The following is a 27252-nucleotide window of genomic DNA, read 5'->3' on the forward strand; positions in this document are numbered from 1 at the left end:
TAACAGTAATAATAATAATAATTTCACCAGAATAATAAACACAGCATCACTGTTACTTTCCAGTGAGTCCTGGATACATAATAAAGATAAACGATTGCAACACACAACAATTAATTGACTAAGCAAGAGAAGGCTTGCCAGATTAATTGATTATGAAAACAACTGTTGTCGTTGAAGCTGTGAAACATTTGTAACTCTAGTCCAAAACTTGTCTCTATAGTGTTACACATTATGATTGATCGCAGAAAACATCCAAAGCAACCAGTGTTTCAAGCTTTTCTTTTCTTTTCTTTTCTTCTTTTTTCTTTTTCTTTTCTAGGTAACATTTAAGGATGAATTATTTGGACCCTGGCCATCAAACGAGTTTACGTTTATTAATCTATTGAGATATGGTCGCTATGGTAACGAAGCTTTTGTTCCTACGTCACTACCGGCAGGAATCGGGACGCAAGGAAGAACAGAGCGTGCGCCTCTCGATGAATGAAACTAAACGGCAAACTTCATCCATTCATTCAACTTTTCGACGAAATTTGACGGTGTTTACCAAGCATTACATGTTAGATTTGCTTGACCAGGTAAGGATACCCAAACCATGTAGCTTAGTGAGCTAATGTTAGCTAGTTGTACTGGTTACCGTGTTTACATTGCTGCTAGTCAGTGTTAGCCATCTCATGCTAAAAATATCAACATCAGGGACTGTCAAAGTGTCTGCACTGATTAGGTGGCATTTAGCCACTGTGTCTGGAAATAGCCAGCCAAAACAACACATGCTTAAAAAGAGTGATGTCATGTTTTGCTCTCTGTGTTTCATTATTAGCTACTTTCTGTGTTTCCTGACACCTCTCCTGTTACTTTGCCTATTCCCCTCTCTTTGCAAGGTGTACGTGTGCATGTTTGTTACTGTAGCTGGAAATATTTGCTTGAGAGTGTGTGCACTTGTCTGTGTGTGTGCATACCCAACTCCAGCTGCAGCCGAGTGTGTGTGTATGTGTGTGAAGAGCCCGTGTGAGCCATGTCAGTGTCAGTGATCATAAAGTGGGGAGGTCAGGAGTACTCCATCAGTTCTCTATCTGAGGAGGACACAGTGATGGACCTGAAACAGTCCATTAAGACCTTGACTGGGGTGCTGCCAGAAAGACAGAAACTACTGGGACTCAAGGTCAAAGGTGAGAGGGCATCAGTGATCACAGCTGGGAGAGCTAGCTAATAATGCCATGTAATATCCAAACCAGGTGGACAAGAAATCAGGAATCTATTTCCCTTGTACCTTTGCGTTATTGTTATCTTCTGTATATGTAAGGAATCTTTCTCCTGAAAGAAATATAACACTGATCAAAGAAATCCATCCCTACGTTTCCCCAGGCATTGGCTATGTGAATCCACATTCATAATCAGCTGATGTTTTATATGTACAAACATGTCCATTTCTCAGTCTGCTTGATCGTCAATTTTCTCCACCTGTCTGTAGTCTATAAATGATATTGATATATAATGATTTTGTTTAAGACTTTTGGGGTTTTTTTTAATCTAAATGAATCTCTGTCTTCTCCCTCCCTTCTTTCTCTCTACTTCATTCCTGCCCCCAGGTAAACCTGCAGAGGATGAGGTGAAACTGGGCTCTCTGAAGCTGAAGCCTAACACCAAGATCATGATGATGGGTACCAGAGAGGAGAGCTTGGTATGTGGCAGGATGACAGAGAAATGAACTGATTCCAAAGATGCTTGAGACATCTGAAGTCTCAACATTTGCTTAGTCACTGGATTGTGTTGAATGTTCCCTCGGTTGACCCGTACACATGTGTTTTGTTTTGTGAAGGAAGAGGTTTTAGCCCCTCCCCCTGAGAATGATGATGTGGTCAATGATTTTGACATCGAGGAGGAGGTCATTGAAGTGGAGAACAGGTTAGATATTTGTGTGTGTCTGTGGATGTAGAGAGACAAGATAAAAAATTGTGAGTGGGTATACGGGGATGTATATGTGTGTTTCTGAGAAACAATGTTGATATCTTCAGAGAGGAGAATTTGGCCAAAATTGCCCGCAGAGTGAAAGACTATAAGGTGGAGGAGCTGAATCCTCCCAGAGAAGGCAAGAGACTTCTGGTACTGGATGTGGACTACACGCTGTTTGGTGAGTCACCGTGGCACAAACATCTGTCTCTTTAAGGATCTGACTGGGACCACACTGACTGTGTGGTCCCCTGTGTTATTGTATCCTAATACTAAACACCATCGTTTTACTTAAACAGCACACAATGTAACATTGTACCTTGTCTCCAGTGTTTCAGCTCTTTTTTTCTACAGGTTTTGACAGAGTGATATATAATTTTTTACAGATTGATAAATAATGGGTTTTCGCTGATTCCTGCCATAATGGTCGTTGGAATCACATCACTATCAGGTTATAAGTTGATACTTTAAACTTGGACACTGTGCATTGATGCCTGCATCCTGTGTTGTGTTTAGATCACAAGTCGTGTGCAGAGACAGGTCAGGAGCTGATGAGACCATACCTTCACGAGTTTCTGACATCTGCCTACGAGGACTATGATATTGTCATCTGGTGTATGTCTCTTCTCTTCTCTTCTCTCCTCTTCTCCTCTCTTCTTTCTTCTCTTCAAAATGAAACATTGACTTTACATACCCTAGTTAACTGCTAAGTACATATCTTGTGGCCATTAGTTGTTCTAATTCCCTTGTTCACTGATACCCAGCAGTTTCTGCTTATGGCACATATATCTTACACATGTGCATTCTCTCTTCAGCTGCCACAAGTATGAAGTGGATCGATGCCAAAATGAAAGTAAGTAACCCACTTTGGTTGTCTTCAGAAATGTCATTCTCACCTGGTGTCACCGGTTCTGTACCAATGTTTGCCAAAAGATGGCAGTGTTAACCCATTTGACCTACAGTGTTTGGTTTTAGAGGGGAACAGTAGATAACAATACTGTGTGTGTGTGGGTGTGTGTTTAGGAGCTGGGAGTGACAGACAACCCCAACTACAAGATCACGTTCATGTTGGACAGTGCAGCTATGATCACAGTACACACCCCTAAAAGAGGAGTCGTAGAGGTTGGTATACACACGATGAATGAAAATATCGGCCTGTCTCTCTGCTGTAGTTACACACATCACCGATATAAACAAATGTTTCACAGAAGACGAAAGTGTTTGCTTCTAGATGTAGTTGTTTTTTTACATTTGGATTGAGCCTTTTTTTGTGTTAGACTTGACACTGCTTTTTTACATATGACTTTAGACAGCGTCACATGATGTGAGTGAGGATAAAACCAGAAAAATATCCCTTAGATAGATAGCACGACTTGGAACAGCAGTGTGAGGCTGTATGCAGCACCATGCTTGCCAAGGAACTCTGCCAAAGCTGGGCTGACTTCAGCGTAAGGTGAAGAGTGATATGGGTGTTGCATGCTTTAGTTATTTGTTTATATTCTGGAGAGGACCTCCACAGCTGCAGGTGTGACTGCATCTGGGTGACAGCATGGGGTGAAGTGCTGGTGGTGACAGATCTGTTTGAGAAAGGGCTACACACACACACATACACTCATCACTGAGCTTTGGGCTGAGGTTTGCGAGATGGCGATAGCACTGATAGAGTGTGTTTGATGGCCCGTTTCCAGGTGAAGCCCTTGGGTGTGATATGGGGGAAGTTTGGAGATTTTTACAACAGGAAGAACACCATTATGTTTGACGACATCGGGCGAAACTTCCTCATGAACCCTCAGAATGGACTGAAGGTAGGCGGCCAACATCATCGTTAGCATTTTGACCCTTTCCTTTCTCATTCATCATTGTCAGTGCTACATACATATTTTACCAGAACTTGTTTTGTGCGTTTGTACATTAGATTCGCCCCTTCATGAAGGCCCATCTCAACAGGGAGAAGGACAGGGAGCTGTATAAACTGGCTCAATACCTCAAAGAAATCGCCAAGCTTGAAGACTTCACTGGACTCAACCACAAACACTGGGAGAGGTTGGCACACACATGCTAAACAGAGTGCAGAGTGTTTAATATAACTTATTATTATTAGTAAGTTTGTAGCAGCTGTCAGAACTGTAAACAATATAAATTCACCAGAATATGTCTGTGTGTGTGTGTGTGTGTGTGTGTGTGTGTGTGTGTGTGTGTGTGTGTGTGTGTGTGTGTGTGTGTGTGTGTGTGTGTGTGTGTGTGTGTGTGTGTGTGTGTGTAGGTACCTATCCAAGAGGCAGCACCACTGAAGAGGGACTACATCCTCGACAAAGACTTGGGCTGGATGCCACCATCCCTTAATCCAGTTCTCACACACATACACACAAACTTGAATATTACAAGTCCTTCATTTCAAACCTTACTACAAATCCTACACTAATCCTGCAGCTGCCAACACTCAAAAGCTCAGGACTAAGATGGGCTTCCCAACTGATATATTTGCATGCTATCTGTCTCTCCCAGAACTTGATGTTTTTTATGTTTGTTTTTTTTTTTTCAAATATTGTTTGCATTTACGACAATAACAGTGGCAGTTACTGCATGGTAACTGTAGAGAGTACCCATGTGGGTTAAAAAGTTACTCATAGGTTTTGAGGGCACATGCCACAAGCCGCCATGACCCGAAAACTCCTCCTTCAGTCGGGTGTTTAAAATACACCTTGAGGTCCACAGTTAATGGTGATAATACTTGAGATCTTTGTCAGATTAGCAAACGTTGCTGTGACTCTCCTGGAGGCTGAGAGGTTATCAGTTGTATATGCTGAAGTGAGGGAGATTCTCCATTAAAAAGCCAACGAGCCAGTAAGAACAAAATGAGAAATTCAACAGGAAGAGAAAACTCTGGTGAGGAATTACAGTGAAACACTGGAATGGCAGGACATGTTGAGAGCAAAGGTCACAATCCAAGGTAAATTTAAGTTGTTGAGCCTCAGACAGATGCCTGTCACCCACGCAATTATCCGCAGAAATCCTCAAAGCTACCGTTGAGATGGAGACTGGTCGTAGCTAAAATTTCATCAAAACAATTGACTTTTGTGCAGGTTTTGATGGAAAACATCCGTCGCTTGTTGTTACTTGTATGGAGGGGTGACTGGACACAAGCCTGGGATGTCATACATGCACATAATGTGCACATAAATGGTTACAGTTTACAATGGCTAAGTTTGTTTGCGCATTTGCCCAGAAATGTTCTCTGTGTCCCGGTTCTGCTGCGTTACTGGACGCACACACTCCTTCATGTGAAGGATGAGCTCTACTTTGTTTAGTTTTGTTTATTTTTTTCATGCAAATGTTGTTTAGAAATTTTATTGAACTGAACAAAGTGAGGATGAGGCATGACGACGATGAGAAAGAAGCTGACAGCACAAAACATGCATTTAGGTTTGTTTTTTTTGTAGTTTCTGGAATTAATGTGTTTGCACTTATTGTCAACATTTATTTGGAGTCATGGATGAAGAAGGGAAAGTGTCAGGGGAAGGTAATGAAACAAGTTTCCCTACCCTGGGAACAAGTGGCACCTGAAGCGCTTGGAAACATTAGGGGTGTGATTTTTCAGATGTCTGGTTTACAGCTCTCCTGGACATTCAGCTCCTTTTCATTTCTTGAGATCTGCCTTTTTGTGTTTTCTTCATCACGTCCCTGACATCCTGGCTGTAAATATGACAATAAACCTGTTTTTTTTGTACCTAAACTGTCTGCAGTGTTCATTGTAATCACAGAATATTGATATGTTTTGCAATTTTGCAACGTTTCACGACAATTAATCACATTTCTTCTTGAAATAAAGGTGAGATGTTATGCATAAAATACAAAAAAGTGCAGTCAATTATCATGTTCATCAATTTATTATGAAATGTTAAATACATTTTCAAAGAGATACAAAAGTCTTAAAGGTATATCAAAATAATTGTTTAATCTGTGTATGTTATGATGAATAAATACTGTACATTCATTTCCAAAGCACAGCTTCTGTGGTTTGCTCTAAAAAATGTATTAAAAGTTAAAAATGGGAGTTAAAAAAAAAATTCTCTTCCAGTCTTATTTTCTTCTTATGGCTGAAGTCCAGTGAAGAAACTAGCAGTTCACTTGTTGTTTGTTCACTCTGGAGACAGGAAGTTGAAATGAAAGTGAGGATCAGGTGAGTATTATTTGGATAAATTAGAAATTCTCACCTAAATTACCCCTCTGTTAATAAACTTGATCCAACCAATACACTCACATGCACTGGCTCCAGTGGCTCCATGGCCCGTCGGTGTACTTGTCCTGAGCTCGCACACAGAAAACGTACTTCTTGGTTTTTTCAGTGACTTCATACTTAGTGTCGTCAGTGATGTTATGCTGCAGAAGAGCGGAGGTGACACGTCAAAGAGTAAGAAATGTGGCTCAACTGGAAGTCAGGAAATGAATTCTTACTGCAGCTAAGAGTAACTTGAGTCCAATCTAAATCGTGCAGGTGCTGATTACCATTATGGGGTGATCACTGTGACAGGAATGTCCATGGCTGACCACCTTGACCTGGAACTTGAGGGCAAAGAAGCTGCCGGGGGTCTCCCATGAGTCGGGGTAGTTCCAGCTGAACACCTTCCCCTCGCTGATGCGCAGGTTAGAGAGCTTTGCTGGCCTCACTAAATAGGGTGAGGAGGGAGAGGAATGAGGGTGAAAAATGGAGGGAAACAGAACAATGTGGGCAAGTTGACTGGACTGCAACCATGGGCAAGACAAGACAGAGGGGAATAAAGGTGTACTGATAAAAAAAAAAAACATTGCCTCAAGTATCCATAAGTGGATCAAAAGCAGCTGTAGCTTATTCCAAAAGTACTCCAAAACAAACCATGAACTCAGACATTAAAGGACTGTGCAATGACTTACCAATCTCTCTCAGGAAGAAAACCTTTGTGTAGGCCTCTAGGCGAGAGTAGCTGTGTATGTAAACAGTGAGGGAGATGCGGTGTTGTTCCTCTCTGTATGGGCAGGTGGCGTCCTCACAGTGGACCCCTGATCCGTCGCCTTTCAGCTCACATGGTATCTTTTCTAAATGACTGGAGACAAAGACAAATTGGTTGGTGCAATACTCTTTTGGGAATTCGATACCGAATGCCCTGGTAGTTTTTGCATGATGCTGCTGATCTACTTGTGATTAAAATGAGGATGATGAGTGTGAGAAATAGTTTTTTTTGTCCTCACCGCTCTGCCTTTACCAGGAGCACAGCAGCGTTGGATCTGGTTGCCGTTTTTGTCCAGCTGCAGTCGAAGGCCCCTCTATAGTTAGACGCTGAACAGTGGATGTGACCTGGAACAGAAAACACTGTTACAACTCAGGAGTCCCTCCCTCTCTTTGTCTTTAATCTTCCATGTTGCGTCTCTCTTTTCTCTGTTCCAGAGCACTTTCTTTTGGAGATCCAATTATTTAAACATCAATAAATAACTGTGAGACCAATTTTAGGACATTAATATAATTGCTGCGAACAAGCCTGGCAGCTGAGGAGAAGATTGCCGGTTTCGTAGCCTCTTACAGCCTATAGCTTTTTGTTCCTTCAAATTACGCACAAAAAACACTGACTTTTAAGGCACAAAACTGGAGAGAGGGTGATGTTTTTTTTTTTCTTTTTACAGAACAAAGGCTGCCAAAGCTTTTAGAGCTTTCACAGTTTGTTGCATTTTGTGAAAGGTGGCAAAAGGCCCATGAGAAAAAACAAAAAAAAAACAAAAACTTGTTTAGTTTCTTCAGTAAAGCAGAAGAGAAAAGGCTTTGACCCGAGAAACAAAACCCTTTAGGGGACTAGAAGCAACAGGTTTGGAGTCTTTTTTGAGAACCACGAGCACCAGCAATATGATGATGGATGAGACATAATTCCTATCCAGTGCGTCAGCCGTTTGCTTATGCTACAACAATGATACTGTCTCACAATAAATTAAACAAAACTCCGTGCTGCCTTACTTTCTTTGCTGTCTCTCCATTTTAATGTGCTTTTTTCCTTCCCTTTAGTGCCTTTCTTGCAGTCATGGTGTTGTTTCATTATATTTTCCTCTTTCTACCAAATTCTCTAGTCCTCCTTATCTCTTTACATATGCCCCAATATCTGTTCTTTTTCGAGTCTCCTTTTGGGCCACAGCCCTCTGCCTCTGTCTGTTCCTGCCCATCTTATCTCCCTCTCCTACCATCTTTCTTATCTCAGCCATTCAGTGACATCTATCCTATGTCTGTTCCAGTGAAATACCTTTTGCTAGGTTCACTAACACAACAAATCTTTATCTCTCTCTGTTTGCCTTTTCTCTCGGTGTGTACCCTCTGTGTAATTTCCCTCCTGGCTCGTCCCTGCATCCGTCTTATCTCACCTTCTTCAGGGGATTTTTCTTCCAGTATGACAGTCCTGTTATCTGGGTCTAGTTGGACCAGGATCACAGTGTGGTTGAGGTATTCGCCGTCAGGACCAAGGTGACAAGTGTAGTTTCCTCCATTCATCTCTTCCACCAGAACCCTGATCTGGTTTCCCTGCAGAGGTGGGTTAAGCTCCATGCCTGAGACAAGGACATGAGTCAATGAAGCAATAATGTCAATCATTCAAAATGTCACAAATGTCATTTTTGAATTAAATGTCTTTTTGGTTTGATTGTGTATCATATCGTGTTTAGCACACTGGCACAGGAACTACTGTAAGCATTATTGGCAGTAGAACTAGTATCTGTAATAGCAGTGACGGTTATATTACCATTTTTCTTCCAAGTCACAGGCTGATTTTGATAAGCTTCTCCACAGGTCAGAGGGACATACACCTGGCTACCCTGATCATAAGGCACCCTCAGGACCAGAACTAGTTAAATCATAGACAAAAAAGAACACACACACACACACACACACACACACACACACACACATATATACACACGGTCAGACTTGAATCAAATTTTACTTTTGTGAGATGAGGAGGACAAATGGTAAGGAAGCAGAATATGCAGTAGAGAGAGGAGGAGTTACCAACCATTATCCATTAGAGTCTCTATGTTGTCTTGGTTGCTGTCAGAGTAGGCACCACACAGTGCAGCACACAAGACCATGAGGAACAATGTACTCATCTGGAAGAAATGAATACTAGTTAGTATAGTACAAGAACTAGGACAAACATGGTAAAAATAATTTATAACCAGGCCTTAGTTTGGGGCTTGTCCATAAAAAGAGGAAGTTATATTTCCTTAAACCTTGAATGTTCTGATGACTTGATTATTCCATACAGATGAGGCTCTCCAAAATTAGCATAAATATGATAACATATAAATACCCGGGAATGGGGACACAAAGTTTTACACCAGCAGGCCCATTTGTTAACCAGCTATAACAAGGGTATTTTTCATGTTCTCTAAAAAGATACGTTAAGTCTTAATCTGAAAAGTAACTATTTCACTATTAACTATAGTGTCATAGAGTGAAAGCATTGGCATGGTTAGGCCTGGGAATCTGGGGCTGCCCCAAATGTTTTGTGAATAGCCCCGGATGTATATGAAAGCTCTTGAAAATGACATGATATTGTTATTAAAAAAAAAAAAAAGACATCCAAGCAGCAGATCTTACGTGAAATTGTGTGAGCGCCAAAGTGAGAGAGACAGACAGAGAGAGAGAGAGAGAGAGAGAGAGCAGCACAGGGCTGTTGTTGGCATCTGGTGATACCTAACGAGCTAAGGCTGTGGATACAAGAAGATTTTTCTAAAACAAAAAGGATGAAGGAGGCAACGAGGCGCAGGCGAGGCTAGAGGAGGCGGAGGAAGAGTCACGTGTTGCTGTGGCAGCAGGTGAATCGAGGACGTCAGAGTGGCACTGACTCACCTACGGGCTCAGGTTGGTGGAGAAGAGGCCTCTTTAGCTAGCCTGGTAGTCTAGCTCAGTGGTTCTTGAATGTTTTGTCTCAAGTCACACCTTAGATGGTATTATGTGACAACATAGTTTGAGACCCACTGGTTTAACTAGTGTGACCTCACTGTGATATTAATCTGGAACAAGGGCTGAGCATAGAGAGACGGCGGGATGACATCACTCTGCTGCTGTGAAATCCAACTGAAAAGCTTTAAAGCCATAATTCATTTCCCCTGAAGCACCTGTATGAAGCATACGGATCTGGAAAAATATTTTCTAGCTTACTTTACTGTCAATACAAGTAGAAATGTCAAGCTAGCAACAGGTCATTAAAGCAGCAAGGTAGGCTGCCAATCACTTATTATCATGATTATTACCATCGTTATTATTATAATATTAATTTTATTTTAAAAGTAGCATCATCATTCTACAGGTTAAAATGTCTATTCAGTGTCTCCTTTGATTATTTAGAAGATACTACACATCATACATTTGTGTGCCATTCAAAGCTAAAGATGTGTGTGGGTATTCAAAGTATGCCACTGAAGAAGATGATATTAATCAGGTTAAACAATTAAAGCTGATGTGGATAAGTTGATAATGTAGAATAATACAGGACAAATACCCCCCCACCCACCCATCTGGGCTAATCCCCTGATGTCTCAAGATCCTAACAACACCTCAGAGTGAAAGTATAAAGTCTCTGAACAATGTATTTTTAGGCTGATGACCCTTTAAAATGAAGCACATATACATTCGTATATATCTAAACATTGTGACCAGTTCAACTATGGATTGTTTTTCTTTCTTTTGTTCAACTATTTTTAGGATGCAACTTTTAGCCAGTAATTTAGAAAAAAAAGAGGCACAATTTTGTATGGAAAAAAGATTTATCTGCTTCAGTCTCATCTTAAGCATCTCTTGAACCCCTCTGGAGGTCCTGATCCCCAGACTGGGAGCCACTGAAGTATCTCTTAAATGTACTTAAGTAATTTCACTTCCTGAGTGGAAGAAATTCAGAGGTAATAAAAACCACTTTGAGGTAATGTGTTCATTTTGATTGAGAAAATCATCTCCTAATTCAGTTGTGTTGAAGTTAGTTCTTGTAGATGTCACCTGGACGATTAAAAAAGTTGTTTTTTTTATATCTAGAATGTTTCAGTTTCTTTCAATAAAAGTCTCATTTAATAAAAGTCTGAAGCTAATGTTAGAAACAGGTGTCCTTAAGATAAATATACAGCAAAAAACAACAAAAAAAAACAAAACAAAGAAAAAACAGCAGATATAAGATAAAACGAGTGTGAGTGAAGTAGATCTTACCTTGACAAGCGGACTCGATCCAGAATTCTCCCTGCTGATGAAAGCTGATTGGACAGGCACACCAGAGAAGATGTGAGATGTGTTCAGTTTGTCTGCTCTAACTCAGCATGCTGTGGCTGTATTTATGTACAGCAGTAAAAAAAACCCCAACATGAAGTGGAAGTGCTTTGGGTTAGGTGTGCGTGTGTGTGTGTGTGTGCGTGTGTGATTTACCACCTGAGAGTACAGGGCTGATGATATAAGACACAAGGACAATAAAAAATGAGTCATCGTTATTTCTATACAAAGTTTTTCATCTGACTCTCTGACTCTGTCATCTTTTATTAAGCTTGATTTAGTCATGAGGAAGATTTCAAAAGTTGAGGACAAAAGTACTATTCACATTTTATCAGATTCCATTGTGAAATAGCCTGTGTGATTGTGCAGCCACAGTGTGTGGGAAGGCAGGACAACAAAAGACAGAAACCTCTGGGAAGGGGAACTATATTTGCACATGACAGTGTATTTTAGTTTGGCAGTGCATCACTGGAAACTCAACAGGTACCCTAGTAAATGGTCATGAGTTCTTAGGAAGAAGAACAAGAAAGTAAAAGCGACACCTCTATGGAAGTGGAAAAGAGAATAGAGTCACCGGGATGAAGTAAAAGGGAAAGAAAAAAAGGTGTTTTATAACAGAAAAATCATATGGAGGGCTCCTTGAATTAGTTTTGTGGACACAATGTTGTTGACATGTAGAAAAACTATTTGTAAATAACACATATGGGAAGTTACTTGTAGAGTCATTTGATTTATGGAGTTTCCATCATTTATACTGCTCTCAACACAAACATGTAACACCACTGTGTGTCTGTCTGTCATGACAGAAGGCCATTTCCTGTAAGTACACCTCAAACTTAATTATAGTTATGGAGGTTTCGTTTGATTCAACGTTACTATGTGCTAATGGAAAAAGGTAATAGATGAGTATTGCTTAAGGCTGGTGTGCTTTGTGGTTTCAAACATACTGCTTTGCACAACTGGAACTGGAATTTCACCACGTCTTTGCTACCATTCATTTATCCTGAACTGGAAGTTTTACAAAAAGTGAAACCTTCACACCTTCGACATTCACATGATGCTGTCATTCTGAAAAATATGACATTTTCTCATCTTTTTGGATGCTGTGCGTGTCTCAGAACAGTGAAAATGAAATTTTGAGGTGGTAACCGCGAGTAGGTGTCATATTCAGAGGCAATTCCCGAAAAAAAAAAAACCACTAACCTGTTTCAGATTAATACCTCACTGACCTTATAACATATCCACTTCCCCTCTGCCAGTTACCAATGCACAGCGTGAGCTGTCGCATTTATTACTATCCGAGCAGGCCATTAACGCTCCTTCTTCCTCTATGTTAGTACTCAAGAGCTCAGGTTACACAGGTTTGCATGAGTGATGGATAAACAGCTTGTTAGCAGGCGGACAGGTTCCTCATTCCATCACTGGCTGGGTGACGTTGGTTCATTTGTTCTCAAGCCGCACTTCTTTTCAAACACAAAGCTTACAGTGGCCTCTTCTCTTCAGAAGGTCTCTTTGCATCATCATGTTTTTTTTCAAGAAACTTTCCCAGTTCTGTGTGTGGCTGGGATGAGCAGATTTAAAAGAAGGAAGCTGGAGTAGGGAAATGAGGAAATCAAAGGAAAAGGGAAGCTGTTCTATTATACAGTATTTTTCCTGTTAGAGCTAGAGCTCAGTCTCTAAGTCAGCAGTGCTGTTAGTAATGCCCAATATTATCTTATCATTGATATATGGGTATTGGACAATATTTCAAAGCTGGAATTTTAAAAAAATACTTTGAGATTTGGGGAAATACCATCATTCGTTTTCGTGAAAAGAGGAGATTGAAAGCACTCGAGCCCAATGTTGGGCAGTGACGTATTAGTTAGTGACACATTACAGTAATTTATTAGGAATCTGAACTGTATAAATTAAATTGAATTGAACTGATTATTTGAAAAATGAAGATGTTCAAAGCAAACAAGTAGACAGAGATCAGGGAATAGAAACAATGATCAATTTTAATTAAAAACATTCTATTTTTAATCAAAATATGCAACTGTGTTTCTGACATCCAGCCTTTTGCCACATGAAGTGTGGTTGTGTCTTGATCATATATGAACATCCACGCACGCACGCACTTGTTCACACCCACTCACACACACAGGCCGACTACTTAACGTTTATTACATGATTACTCTGATTGTTCTGTGAAGCAGAGTGAAATAAAATATCTAATCCAGTCACACACCCTGTCTGCAACCTCTTGTCAAAAGGGGAGGTCACATCTGTTTGCTAACTAGACATACCAATAGAAGACTTTTTTTTTTTTTTTTTTTTTTAAACAGCTGTTAGCATACTGACTTGGTGAAGAAAAGTGTTGATTGATGATTTGATTCACATATAATTAAGAGTAACTGCCTGAATAACTGTCATGATTGTTAAACTATCTTTATTCATTTCTTTCTGAACAGTCTGAATTAAAAATGTCTGTACTGAAAATGTATATGAATAACCCTGTAGCCTCATAAACAGAATTCTGCTGACCCAGCTTTGCCCAAGAGCAGAACTTGAATGGAAACTGAAACACAGAAACATTGGAACATCAGTGTTGCTAAGAAAACCCTTTAAGCCATCTGACAAGGTTCTCTTTTTGTTGTTTGGTTTCCATAGGAACAGTTAAAAATACTTCAAAAAGGTCAAAATTTTAATGTGTAAAACCAAAAGGAGGAGTCTTTTCTCAATTCAAGAGTCCTTTTGCTCCGGCAGATAGCCAACATTGGCCCAAACAGAGCCCTTCTCAGCAAAAACAAGTGACTGAGAAGAGAAGAGAAGAGAAGAGAAGAGAAGAGAAGAGAAGAGAAGAGAAGAGAAGAGTGCAAACCAAAAGAGAAAAATCAGCTTTCATTCTTTTTTCTCCCTTGTTATCCTCCTTCTTTTATACTGCCAGCCCACCTCCAGACTGTCAGGTTGGGGGCAGTTAATTCTCCACCGGTGTGGGCTCCTGGGGCAACACAGCCACTCCTTCCACTGCCACCGACCCAGACGCCTCTGGTATATGTCCTGCTGTAGTTAGTGGCTCTGGCGGTGGCGGCTGGCTGAGGATGACCTGCACTACATAGTCCCTGGAGATGTTGAGTTGGTCCAAGCGCAGTCTGTCTGTCAGTGGCCGACCTGAGAAAAACCAACGCTGGGTTGCGGCAGGCACGCCCTCCTGACTTTGTAGACGACGCTTCATCATGCCCACTGTGTCCGTGGAGCGCACCGCCAGCCGGAGGTCGCGACCCGTGGAGAGCCGCAGCCGAAGCTGACACTCCCCTCCTGAGTCGGGGTCACTGGCGCTGCCCGTGGATGGGTCTGCAGCCCCAGAGTCTGGATCTGAACCGTCAGGCTCGTCAGAGCGCTCTTCAATCATGTTGACAGGAGGAGAGAGGCAGTAGACCGGCAGCTGGTAACGATTCCCCAGTTCATCGTAACATTCAGTCAGAGCTCCTGGAAGAAAGAAAAGAAGTGTTAACACTTTTTACTGTAATTGGCTGACTGTTTTCTGAGCAATCGAATAAAAACGTATCAGATTTCAGGTAAACACTCAGAGAAACCAAATCCTGCAAGGATGAACAGTAGGTCTGGGTGGGCCAGGCGGAGGGCGGTAGCTGCTTTGTTTTGACATCACAGGTTACGGAAGTCTTGGCGGCTCATTGTAAGGCTCCGTTTCTGAATACGAGCTGTGTGCGTTTCTCTGTGGACGGAGCACTTAATATAGAACCTAGACCTGCTTTATAATCAAAACTGACACTTTAAACAACATGGGGACCTTTAAAAGTTCATTTTCACAGTTTTAAGCATTGTTCCTGTCAGTCAAGATAACATTATAATCTTCAGCTTTTGTGTGGTGTGGTAGGCCACAGAACACTCGCCTCAGAGAAAACAAATCTATTAAGGTTTACTTAAGGTTTACTATTAATGTTAACTAAATTTCTTATTTCAGTTAAAAAGTTAAACATTACCTGCTCACACGATTCAACCTGCTGTAATGATGTAAGTATTATAGGACTCACGTATACAGTATATACTGAAACCATCATTAACCACCATCAACAGCAGGCTATGGCTTACATTAACCCACATAATAATATAACAAAAACCATGTGCATGCATAGTTATGTTGAGTATGTTAGGTTAATTTTTAACTGGGAAGTTCTGATATAAAGCAACAAACATTTCAGGTAATCCCTAAACCCTTCCCTTGCTTTATCATCTGGGTAAGTCATGGTTTGGGGTAAAAAAAAATAAATATTTTATGCCTGAGCCTGGTAACTTTATGGCACTTTTATTTTGTATTTAAGTAAATGTGTGTCCACTCATAAACTGAAAGTCAAAAGCTCACATCATTTTTCCATCTAACAAAGCCAAAAACCAGTTCAAATTCCGCAGTAGTAAGAATAAAGATGAAATGGAGAAATGAGAGTTGGACCGAGCAGATAACAAAGACAGAGAGGGAAGATCATTGAGTGAAAGCAGGAGAGAAGGGAATGTCATGTGCTTGTTGGGGTACTACATTAAAAGGTATTATGTCATTGCTGACCAACTGTGATTCAGACACAGAGTAAGAGCAGTGTAGAGAGGGGGAAACAAGCGGCAGTGGAGAGGTCAAATTATTCAGAAATCAGAAACTTGATACTGTGGGTCGCAGGGGGGGAACCCCGGGGGTCCTCAAGGGGATTTCAGACAGGTCCCCCGCATAACAGTTCATCTCTACTTTTCATGCCTGAAAATAGCCAGTAATTGTATCATGGTAATGGGTGTTTTGTTGCAAGGATTAGATTACTTGCCTCAGTTTTTTACCCTTAAGAGTTATGCAAAAACAGCCTATATGTCCCTTAACAGTTTCGGGGAGAAGGAAATGATGTTGCCCTTAAAACCAAATCATTTATGAACATGGTGAAAAAGTCCACTTCTTTGCTGTCTTTTTTGTAAATAACGCTTCAAAAAGGTCACTGCAGTGCTTAATGTTGTTTTGTGACTTAAACCGAGACACAAGCCACTTGAGAGAGACGGCGAGTTTTGTGGTACGAGGCGAGGCTGAGATGAGTCAGCAGAGGCCCACATGATGTTGCTCTTGATGACGGCCGCTGTGGTCAAGGTGAGAACGTTAAGGTCGTGCTACGCCTCAGGACACGTTCTACCAGAGGGAACGTGAGAGCGACAGAGTAAGTGCTTCACTATGTTTTGGTAAAACTGAGCTGTGTAGTGATGTGGAGAACAGCAGCACTCACCACAGTCCACTTGGTGTGAACTGAACGACATTAATTATTTCTGCCCCATAACAAGATACTTCATCGCAAATTGTGCAAAAGCTTTTCACAATATGTGGGGAAACTCTTTGAGCTTATGCAACTAAATAATGTGCTGGCATACCAACACAGTGACATCATTGGCAGGCAGGTTTTTAAGGCATTAAAACTCTCTGCCAGTGCCAGGAACACAACTGAATAAAATCAACATCTTCAAGTAAATGTGATGACTGAGATTCACCAGCTTCCGATACAATAACTGACACATGTTGATATCTGAGCACACCTGACTGCATTCAAAGGTGTCAGTCGACCAGTTTAATTACAAATGCATTAAATTCCTTTCATGTAACAGTGAGATACCAGCAGAGACAGAGAGATGCATGTGTGGATGTTGTAATAGCTAACGTCACAAAAGGCAAGATCAATGTAAACATGGTTCACTGACAATGTATAAACATGATTTGGATACAAATCTCTAAGTCCGTAAATTTGACTTGCTTTTTTTTTTTTTTTTCTTCCCTTCTCCAGTTGGCTCGATGTTGGTGTTTATCTTTCAGCTGCAGAATGCTAATGGATTCCAGGTGGTGCTAATGCTTTTGGTTGTGGAATTTCATTATAACACAAGAGTTCAGATTGAAGAACACCCCCCCCCCCCGAGGAGGGATCAACCTTACACCAAATTAGAGAGGTTCGATTTTTACCTAAGCAAGACATGAAAAACAATTGTTTACATGAAATACGCTGTCTTGTTTCAGTGCCGTTTTGCATGGCTGCCCAAAAAGTAGTCTGTGTTACTTATGCAGTGATATCACTCATACAATGATGTGAATCTGTGTCACATTTAATGACTGCAGATCAAGTTAGTCTCCAAAGTAGATACAGTGAAAAATGAGCCCATCAATAGATGCGTCTGATGAAGAGAGTGAAAAATCTCCATTAATGAACAGAGGGGTTGTTTTAAAAACTCAGCTCCACTCAGTTCCATTTCTGCATGGTAACAGCAAAGGCTATACAGTATAATGTGGTTTAATAGAGTAATGGAGTAACTATTAGTTTAGATGGCCAGGATTTTTTATAGTCACTAAGGATGAGTGCTACACACTTTGGTGATCTAACTAGCACCACCATGAAGTGAATGAAACATCACAATTGTTGGGTGGATTGCTGTGACAACTGAAAATTTCACACATTCATGTCCCCTTCAGGATGAAATCACTTTGGTGATGCCCCAACCTTAACTCTAGCACCATCGTCCAGTCAAAATTATAATTTGTCCATTACTTTTTTTATTCTATACTTTTAAGCGCTGTCGCCTCACAGCAAGAAGGCTGGGGCCTTTTCTGTGTGGAGTTTGCATGTTCTCCCCGCCCAATGTCAACTAGGATTGGCTCCAGCTCTGCTTATCCTGGTTTCGGATAAGCGGTATGGAAAATGAATGAATGAATTGATATACACAATAAGTCTTTAACACAGAATGGAATCTAAACCCTAACACCAGCCTTATTACAACCCACATATCAAAATTTAAATATGCCTGGTGAGTCCTGAATGAACTGTTGAAAATACAATCACATTTTGCTCAGCTGCTGTGAGCTGCTTTTTCATTGGCTCAGGTGGTGGAAGTGAGGCCATGTATGTCTTGTCATATATACTACTACTTACTCTTCATACATGTATGAAGAGTATTCAGTCATCTCTGGGATGTTGAAAACAAAAAGAGGGCAACAGAAAATCAAAAGTAAGATCTGGAACCAACCCTTACCTTAACTCTTAAAGTATTAAATGCAAAAGGGCAACGCATTAATTGTGAGTGGTGAAAAGTGACTTGACTGCTCTTTGTACTTGAATGCCGGATGAGAGCAATGGTGACATCAGGTCTGGGGAATCTACAGCTGCAGCCCAGCAGGCTCTGAACTGACCTGGCTAAACTACTGAGAGGAATTGAGCACGGCAAGACATCGGCTACGTTTACATGCACAAAAAACTTCTTTGCTGGGAACCACTAGTCCCAAATCTGATTCAGGTGAAGCAGTTTTGCATCTTGGAGACTTTCAGATTTAGTGTGGCCAATGACAGAATAATTCTGTCCACCACTGGTTTCCTGTTGGGGAGTTTACCTATGAAAACAAATAAGCTTACCAGACAGTCACTCAAAAAACATGAAATAAATCATAATCCCAAGAAAGGTACTGCTTACCACCATGTTATTTATTGACTTCAAATATACAGTACCCATGGTGGTGTGCCAGTGTGGTGGGATAATGGGTATAGCATCCTTGCATCGACATGAACATGTTTTATATCAGAGCAAGCCAGTCTTTTCAGCCTGTTTTTTATAATAAGACTTAACAGTTTGTGACATTTACTTTCACTATTAAAGAAAAAAATTCATCTCTGGACTCTTACATGAAAGTCTGGAGAGATAGAGAAAACCGAGAATGCCACCATCTGGACAAAACACGACACCCTCCGAAACTCATGACGTCAGCAATATTTCAGCACAAAAAAGGTAACCCTTCCTTTTCTCAGCTGAGGTAATACAACTCTGAGGTGAGACGGATGAGGAACAATGACGTACATCTACAAACAGAGAGCCTGTTCAAGCAGCTTATAATTACTGTGTGAAGTTGTTGGGCTTCCTGAATCTGAGCCATGTCAATTTTATTGATATGTTCTATGTGAATACCCTTGAGTGTGTTTTTGAAGATGCCCTATCTTTGTTATACTTGCGTGAGTGATTACTTCATTAAATCCTACTTTCGGAAGACCAAGGACACACCTCTTTTCATTTATAATTTACTAGCTCGCTAAGTCTAAACCCTAAAATGCGGTCACTGAGATACATTTAGAGGTTCTTTAACTCCTTTTAACTGCAGGCTGAATTCTGTAGATGCTTGTAATTAGGTCCACATTCACTAAGAAGTCAATCATTGCGTAAGACAGCAAAATGGACAGCACAGCAGCAGAAGTTTGCCTGTTAATGAAACTGAGCAGGTGACACCACAGAAACTACAGAGGAAGAATAGGACACTTCCTGGGGAACCTTAACTACACTTTTTTAGCGTCACCATTCTAACTCTGTGAATGTATTCAGTGGTTACGGCTGCTGTCTGGTGGCAGAATGTCATGACCTGGCAAAAATGTTTGCTTTTCTTATTGTAGTCTTGTAGGGCCATAGATGTTTTAGCTTGAGACAGATGCTTTTTTTTCCCCAAGTGGTGTGTACAATAGATGATTGACAGCTCTCTCCTTCTCCCAGAAAGTAATATAACACCTACACCTGCTTGAACTTGCTGCTTCATCGTGGGGTTTGCTTCTACTTACTAAGCTAAAGAGACATGGAGGGTATTCTGAGACTGTACACCTAAATCAGTCTTTGGCAAGAAACAGTCAGTTGTAGCATCAAAAGCTTCATTTTCCATCTACATCTACATCTAATAGTTGTGAATGATATGCAGATATTAAGAAGTAATGATACAAAGAACAAAAGCATGTTAATTAAACTGCAACTTTGGACGGTTCCTGCCAATTAAACCAATATACAGTACATTAAAAATGTTCTCCCAAAGATTTAATAAAGTTTCTTTTTAAATTAAAAGAAAGAGATTCTGATGAAAAAAAAATCTACAACCCTGTAAAAAGAGTTTCTCTTGAGATCTTGAGAAGAGGGAGTTGACATTCTTGAGTTTGGTAATCATCAACTGCAATGTCCTCCAAAGTCCACCCTACTGGTGAAAACAAACACTTTCTGCTGTGTATACCACTGTGGAAATGGGCGTTACCGTGCGGCAGTGTGATGCTGGCTCCGTCGAGGATGGCCTGAGCCAGCAGGTGGTCATTGCTCTCAAAGGCACTGGCCGCAGCCCGCAGCGCATCCCAGATCTCCTTCCGGCCCTCGAATGCTGGCGCCGTATCCCAGAACTCATCTCTCTTGCTGCGCAGCTGGCCCTCAGTCATCGGGTAGTCACTTTTCCATTTAGGCCGCTCTCTCTTCAGGGGCTGGTTACGCCCAAGAGCCACTGGGAGGGAGGAAGGGAGAGATGGAGCGAAAAGAAAGACAGAGGAAGAGAAGTGAGTGGGAGGATAGATGAAGAAGACAAAGGCAGAGGAGAAAGACACAGAGAATGAGAGTGAGGGTGGGTTCAATGGAAGGAGGCGAGGAGAGGAAGGATAATCAAACAAATAGGGATGAAGGGAAGAGAAAGTGGACAGAGCGGGAATGGAAGATGACAATCATAAAACGAGAAGGTGGAGGAATTCACAGAGGATAAAAATGACAAGTAGGGATGGAGAGTGAAGGAGAAGGAGGGAATAAGAAGAGTTAGGATTTATCATCTGCCTTTTAAGGTTTCTCAAGTACACAACTAAGCCTGAATGACAGATTAAACATGAGTCTACACACACACACACGTACAGAACTGAAGCTGGAAGTGTTATATTACTAAAGCCAGTTAAAGGTTTAGGGTTATAGCAGCTAACATCTGCAGCAGAATAGCTGATGAACAACACCATCTGGATCACCACAGAAGGGGACGACAGGTACAGGACAGCAGTGCATACACGTGTTGTGGGTACAAAATGTGTGTGTGTATGTGTGTGTTTGCGTGTGCAACACAGAGACAGAGAGAGAGAGAGAGCGAGAGAGCGAGAGAGAGAGAGAGAGAGAGAGAGAGAGGAAGGGATGATGGATTAAGGTGTTGCATTACACCTGCTGCTGGTACACATGTACCGTGATGATCACGAGGCCCAGCCTGATAACACCAACATTCAACTGACTGTTCGTAGTAAGAAAGACCTCTAACGGACGGCTTATGCTCACTTTGACTTTTTCCCTATTTGCTGGTGTATAACGTCATAATTCAAAAGAGTTACACACTGTTAAAAAGAGTATTCTCTTTTAAAAATGTCTTCTTAGGCCAGATTATGGCATCTAATTGAGGGACAGTGGAACAGTGGTACAGGAGAAGGGTTTAGTGGAACCTGAGGGTAGATTCAGGTATTGCAGCCCAAACAGATAACAGCATATATAAACATAAATTAATGGATGGTTGTGTAAAACATCTGCAGCAGCTCTTACTGACTCTTATAGATTATGTACATTAAAATGTTCACAATTCCTGTGTATAGACTTGTATGTTACGGCCAACCTGACTGCTCGGCCACGTGCTCATTCTCCTGCATACTTTTCCAGCTCATGTGTCTGCCCACAATCTGCTAATTTTACCTGTAAACATCAGCCTACTTGGCTGCTTTAGTGCCCAGAAATTCTTAGGGATAAGTGTGTGCAACAATTTTATTAAAAAAATAATATTATAATAACATCCTTGAAGTAAGTAGACTTGGCTACGACACCTGCTTTGGTGAAAGCAGATAAATTTACATGTGTTCAGGTCTAATTGCCTTGTCTCTGACAGCATGAAGTGAGATGTCAAGTACCAGGTGCTTGGATGCATCTGTTTTAACACTGCGCAGCCTCTTGTAGTGACACCCTTCACAGATCTCTGAAACCTGTTTATGTGACATCTAGACAGGTAGGAAGTGGGAGATAGTCAAGCAAGTCATCAAAAACAGATTTGAAGGCAAAAAGGAAGACATCAAGGAAACCAGACTTTATATCCCAGCCTCTCTAAGAGATCAGTCCCCAGCCTCCAACCCAGCTCTATCTCCCAATCTGTGATTAAAAATAACTTTCCGGCCAGTTGCTGAACCCTTCCTCAAACCACACAAGCCAGGAAACTACACTCTGTTAACCCTGGGACCTTTATGCATGTCATAGCCTTCTCTCTTCCCAGCATTGTCAGTGCCACCTCTGTGGACTTTGTAATGAAGGCAATACTGCAACCACCAGATTTAAGTCATCCAAGTTATTCTATACACATGTATCCTTAAAACTATTTTTTTGTTGTTGTTGTTGTTGTCATATTTCAATCCAGAAAGCTGCTTGAGTTGTTATGCCCCACAGCATTAGTAAATGCATGCAGCACTGCTCACTGCTCAATAAAACCTGCAGTCTTGTGTTATGCATCTCCCCAGCTCCTGCTCCCAGTCGACGAGCAGCATGTTGCTCACCGCTCTCAGGCCTTGTTCACAAAACATAACCGCAGTCTAAGTTGCAGTGTCACAAACACACTTCCTTTTACATAAAGCCGCAGCACCCCTTTAAGTTTTGACACCCCCCCCCCCCCCCCCAAAACACTTTGCAGCGCTGAACATGCTCCGACATCACAAACGTCAAACAATGGTCCCAAGTGGACCTAATCGAGACCTAATTCAAATCAGATTGTGTGTCTCTCTCTCCTGCGCTCTCCCCTCGCATGCCATCGCCGTCTGTGACCCATATTTATCATGCTGAAAAGCTAGCAGGGCTAACCAGGCTACGCTTTAGCCGGCTAGCTCGGTCAACACCAAAGAACAAAGGGAAGCAGCGGCGCACAGTAAATATCTCCCAGTTTGTAAAGTAGCGAGAAGACGAGGCGGCATCCGTCGCTTCGAGGCCCGCTGTGTGGAGGAGGAGGGTGGGGGGGTACCCGGGGAGGGCTGCTGAGTCTGTCTCCGGCTCTGTCTGGCTCGGATATAGGGGAAGGGAAGAGGACCTCCAGCCAGGACAACATGCAGAAAGCCTAGGGGAAGCCCACCCCCCCCTCTATGCAAAAAAAAAAAAAAAAAAAAAGCCAAGCTAGTAGGCACTAAGAAGACGCTGATAAGCCCCGTAAGTTACCTCCAGTGCCGTCTGAGTTCTCGTTTAAGCTGCCCGAAGAGTCGTGGTGGCTCCCGACACAGCCACCCATGGATGTTTCGGCGGAGCAGCCCGGGCTAGGTAGCTCTCACCCCCCGGCCCACAGCTAGAGCTACATCCACTAGCCCCCTCCCTCTCTCTCTCTCTCTTTCGTTTTTCTCTCTTCCCCCCTCCCCTTCCCTGCTTTCCTTCCTTCCTTCCTTCCTTCCCTCCCCCCCAACCCACCCCCCCCCTTCTCTCTCTCTCCCGTCCTCCCTTAGTTTCCTCCTTCCTTCCTTCCTTCCTTCCTTCCTTCCTCCCTCTCCTCTTCCTCTCATCGTTGGCGGGGCGCAGCGGGCATCATCTTCTTCATCTTTGGGGAAGGCGGAGAAAGAAAGAAAGGACAGAGAGAGAGAGAGAGAGAGAGAGAGAGAGAGGCTCACATCCTGACAAGGTGACCGAGAGAGAGGGGGAGGAAGGAGGAAGAGAGAACAAAGGAGAAGTGCACAGTACACACACACACACACACAAATAAAAAAATAAAAAAAAAATAAAAAAAGATGCCATCTTCTTCGGGGCAACACATGTTTGCTTTAGAGTTGAGACTCTGTTGATGATAATGTGTTTTGACACAATGTGCTGGTGTGTTTTTGTGTTTAGAGAAGCTGGTTGGTGACCTGGAGGAGACACACCAAGTTATCCATGTATTGGGTAGTAGGGCTTTCAGGTGTTAGCCTATCACTGGTTTTAATGCTACACTGCATGGGTAGACCACATTTCACATGATAAAAAGAGTGCAATGTACTTATTTTCTATTCTATTCTATTCTCTTCTTTACTATTTTGGTTTATTTTGTTGTTAGTTCAAGCAAGCACACTATAGCACACAATAAGAGAGTCCTTTATTAGTCCCACAGTGGGGAAATTTGCAGTGTCACAGCAGCGTCACTTTGAATCTACATTAGTTTTTTCTATCTGTGCGATATTCATTTATAGTCTTTATAGTCACTTTTATAATTATCTACTTTTTTTTAACTGGTTTGAAATGTGCATGTGTGTGTGTTTCTGTTTCTTTTGCTTGTGGCACCATATGGAGTAGCACTCTAAAGTCTCGTATTTTTTCTTGCAATACAATAACAATAAAGGCTTTCTATTCTAATTTATTCTATTCTATTCTAAGTGGACAGTACAAAAATAAACTGCAAAATGTCAATATTGAATACTTGAAAAAGGTAGAAAATAGATAATAATACAATATGCACAATCAGATATTTAAATATAGTGTAAAATCACAGATAAATAATATTGCACAGTTGGTATGTGCATGTGAGTTTGTCAGTTTTTGGTGTGTGAGGGCAGGATTTGTTATACAGTCCGGCAGCAGGAAAGAAAAGACCTGCGGTACCTCTCATTCACGCACCTCCCTCACACAATTAAATTTATTTGTTCATTTGTAGATATTTGTAGACGCGTTTGTAGATAAAAATCAAATTTTACAAGCAGAATGACACATAGTTACTGTGCCATCTATCCTTTCCTCTTCTACTCTATTCTGGTTTGCACAGAGAGGGCTCTTATTGATTTATATTGATATCGAACGCCTATCTTCTCATTTTTCACTTCTATTCTGTTATGTTCAACAGTTGTACATTATGCTCTTCTCTTCTCTTCTCTTCTCTTCTCTTCTCTTCTCTTCTCTTCTCTTCTCTTCTCTTTTCTCTTCTTTCTCTTCCTTTTTCTTCTCTTCTCTTGTAGCAGTTAAACTCTCTTTATTTCTGCATCTGAATGCTGCAATGTTACACCAGATGAGCACACTCCTGCCTGGTCACTATCTTTAGGACTGTCCTAAAGAGACTTGAGTGTAATTTGACACACTGGCACACACACACAGTCTCACACACACATACACACACAGCAGCAACGGGATAGCGAGGGTAAATTTACAACAAAGCTGTCTGGAATTACAATTATTTCCAATTGCTAGGAACTTAAAGAAGACATGTTTATGCAGGAGAAAGCCTTTCCTGACTGTGCGCATGATGTAATATGATGTAACAAGTTACTGAGAATCCACTTGACATGTTGCTACATATCTATGATCAAGGTCACAGCAGGAGACTAAGCAGAATTCTCTGCACGGGCTTATACATGTAAACTCCTATTCAGGATGCAAATGATTGAATGTTTCCTTTTATCAGGCTGATTTGTTCTGGAGGTGCCACTGTGTTTCGTTTCCTCTCAGGAAGGTGATTTTAGCTGTGAGCGTTGCTCTTTTAGGGACCAAGGAGGGAGTTTATATAGAGATTACTGAGGCTTTTACACCTCACACATTCACGAAACCCACTTTGTCCTGGACACATCCTTAAAGGTTAAAAGGAAACTCCACAGTGATGTTATAGTATATAATAGTACCGTGTGGTGCTGTTTGTTCACCGTAACATTGTTTGAGGACCCGGAAGGCTGTGAAATATTACCCACACTGACTGACTGAAGGCAAGAATAGGCTGTTGACTAAACACACATGGAAAGTGTGACGAGTTCATTTATGAGAACGATAGTGACCTCTAGTGACTTTATTTTATAGTTCTCACTACAAATTACCCAAAGTGTCATTAAAGCATTTTGTCAGCAGGGAGACAAATACAGTCTGATGGCAGTCAAATGGCTCTGTCAATGAGATGAACCAAACTCTGTATAGAAGACCTTGCATGCAAGGACAACACATCTGTGTTACTGTGACAGTTTTAAAGAGGCAGGGAAGTTCCGAACACATTTTCCTGCTTTGAATCAAATAGAAATGTTGTCATGTGAGGCAGCTTTAAGTTTTGAAACATTATCATAAAACAAAAGAATAAATGTACAGGCTCCTGCTTGTACATGGCTCAGTCAGTAGATGGTGCTGGAGAGTGGGAATTGCTGACTGGGGTACCCTGAGTGTGTGTGTGTGTGTTTGTCAAAGAGAGAAAATTGGAGTGATGATTTTCTTGCTCTAAAAACTAATTGTGCATTTGTAGTTTTTTTTTCTCTGTGTTTTGAAAGTCAATAAAATATATTAGACCTGTGCTACTGCTATAGTGGAGGTACATTAAAGTCATCGTGTCTGATGTCGACCATGTACTGTGACATTTATGTTGATGTATTTGGTACCATTCATGAGCAACTGATTCATCTGAAGAGAAACATTGTGTGGTGGCTGGAAACAAGAAAACAGAAAATTGCAAATAGCCGCTCAGTGGTTGTTCACTCTGGCCATTGAGGCAATAATTGCTCAGCTGTCTCTCCTCTGCAGGCAAACAACCATGCAGGGCATAATTTTTCAGTATGGAGGGGTGGGAGGGCAATGGACGAAGTGACCGAGAGATGACGAAAAAAAAACCAAAAAAAACAGACATTTCCAGACACTGACCAGCAGTCTTTTCTTCTCAGAGACATTTGAAGTTGGCTCCCTTTATCTGGCATTCCTCTGTAATCTCTATCTCTGCTGTTTCTTTCACTACCCACATCCTTTCTTCTCCTCTTCATCTTCTTCCTCAGCAGCCTCTCTTCCTTCTACCTCTTTCATCTAGCCAACAGAACAGCTGACACAGAGGTTAATAGGCTTGTCATTGATTTACACTCAACTGCACGGTTCTCGCACTGGCCCGAAGTCTGCACCCTAACATCTGCCCTATTATCTGTCTGATGCTGCCGTTCAAATTGTCTGGCCGTTTGAAGATGTTCAACGACCCCATCTGTGTTGAAAATAGGGCCGCTAGTGGATCCATTGATTTACTGTTATCCGTCAAGCACCACCCCCCACCAGTCTAACCACAGAACGAATTTGACGATGACTAGAGAGGCCGAGCTGCTTGGAGCTTTTAAATGCATTCACATCCAGCTGTGTGTAAAGGAGGATGACAGACTGCACACGGTTGATTGTCCTTTCATTGATTCACTATTACCTGCGTCTTCAGTGCCAACTGCATCCCCCCACTGATTCTCCAGTGTGTCACAGTTCCCTGATAAAAACAAAACAAAAACACAAACAAAAAAAAAAAGACAGAGATGGAGACC

The 27252-nt window shown here is 41.5% G+C and overlaps 3 protein-coding genes across 4 annotated transcripts; 1 reads left to right on the plus strand and 2 right to left on the minus strand.

The window, feature by feature from the left end:
- Positions 1-410: 410 nt before the first annotated feature.
- On the plus strand, positions 411-5680 carry ublcp1 (ubiquitin-like domain containing CTD phosphatase 1). Its single transcript, XM_071460591.1, has 11 exons — positions 411-575; positions 879-1166; positions 1587-1678; positions 1817-1902; positions 2013-2128; positions 2464-2562; positions 2763-2800; positions 2971-3069; positions 3636-3752; positions 3863-3990; positions 4211-5680. Exons 2-11 carry the CDS (start codon positions 1013-1015, stop codon positions 4236-4238), a joined length of 957 nt encoding a protein of 318 aa, XP_071316692.1. The 5' UTR covers positions 411-575; positions 879-1012; the 3' UTR covers positions 4239-5680.
- Positions 5681-5832: 152 nt separating this feature from the next.
- On the minus strand, positions 5833-11280 carry il12bb (interleukin 12B, b). Its single transcript, XM_071460590.1, has 9 exons — positions 11156-11280; positions 8970-9063; positions 8700-8801; positions 8326-8508; positions 7174-7279; positions 6859-7028; positions 6454-6614; positions 6209-6327; positions 5833-6091 (listed from the first exon to the last, which is right to left on the minus strand). The coding sequence occupies exons 2-9, from the start codon at positions 9061-9063 to the stop codon at positions 6064-6066; spliced, it is 963 nt and encodes a 320-aa protein (XP_071316691.1). The 5' UTR covers positions 11156-11280; the 3' UTR covers positions 5833-6063.
- Positions 11281-13191: 1911 nt separating this feature from the next.
- Positions 13192-23373, minus strand: ubtd2 (ubiquitin domain containing 2). Of its 2 annotated transcripts, none has more exons than XM_071461041.1 (3): positions 23204-23373; positions 20268-20504; positions 13192-14680 (listed from the first exon to the last, which is right to left on the minus strand). In XM_071461041.1, the coding sequence occupies exons 1-3, from the start codon at positions 23271-23273 to the stop codon at positions 14169-14171; spliced, it is 819 nt and encodes a 272-aa protein (XP_071317142.1). In that variant the 5' UTR covers positions 23274-23373; the 3' UTR covers positions 13192-14168. The 2 variants fall into 2 exon arrangements, with proteins under 2 accessions (XP_071317142.1, XP_071317143.1); XM_071461042.1 differs by lacking the exon at positions 23204-23373 and adding an exon at positions 21922-22585.
- Between the last annotated feature and the right edge of the window lie 3879 nt (positions 23374-27252).

This window comes from Trachinotus anak, unplaced genomic scaffold, assembly GCF_046630095.1.
Source record: "Trachinotus anak isolate AG129_WGS33_773 ecotype Australia unplaced genomic scaffold, CSIRO_AGI_Tana_v1 ptg000024l, whole genome shotgun sequence".
NCBI classification, from domain to species: Eukaryota; Metazoa; Chordata; class Actinopteri; order Carangiformes; family Carangidae; genus Trachinotus; species Trachinotus anak.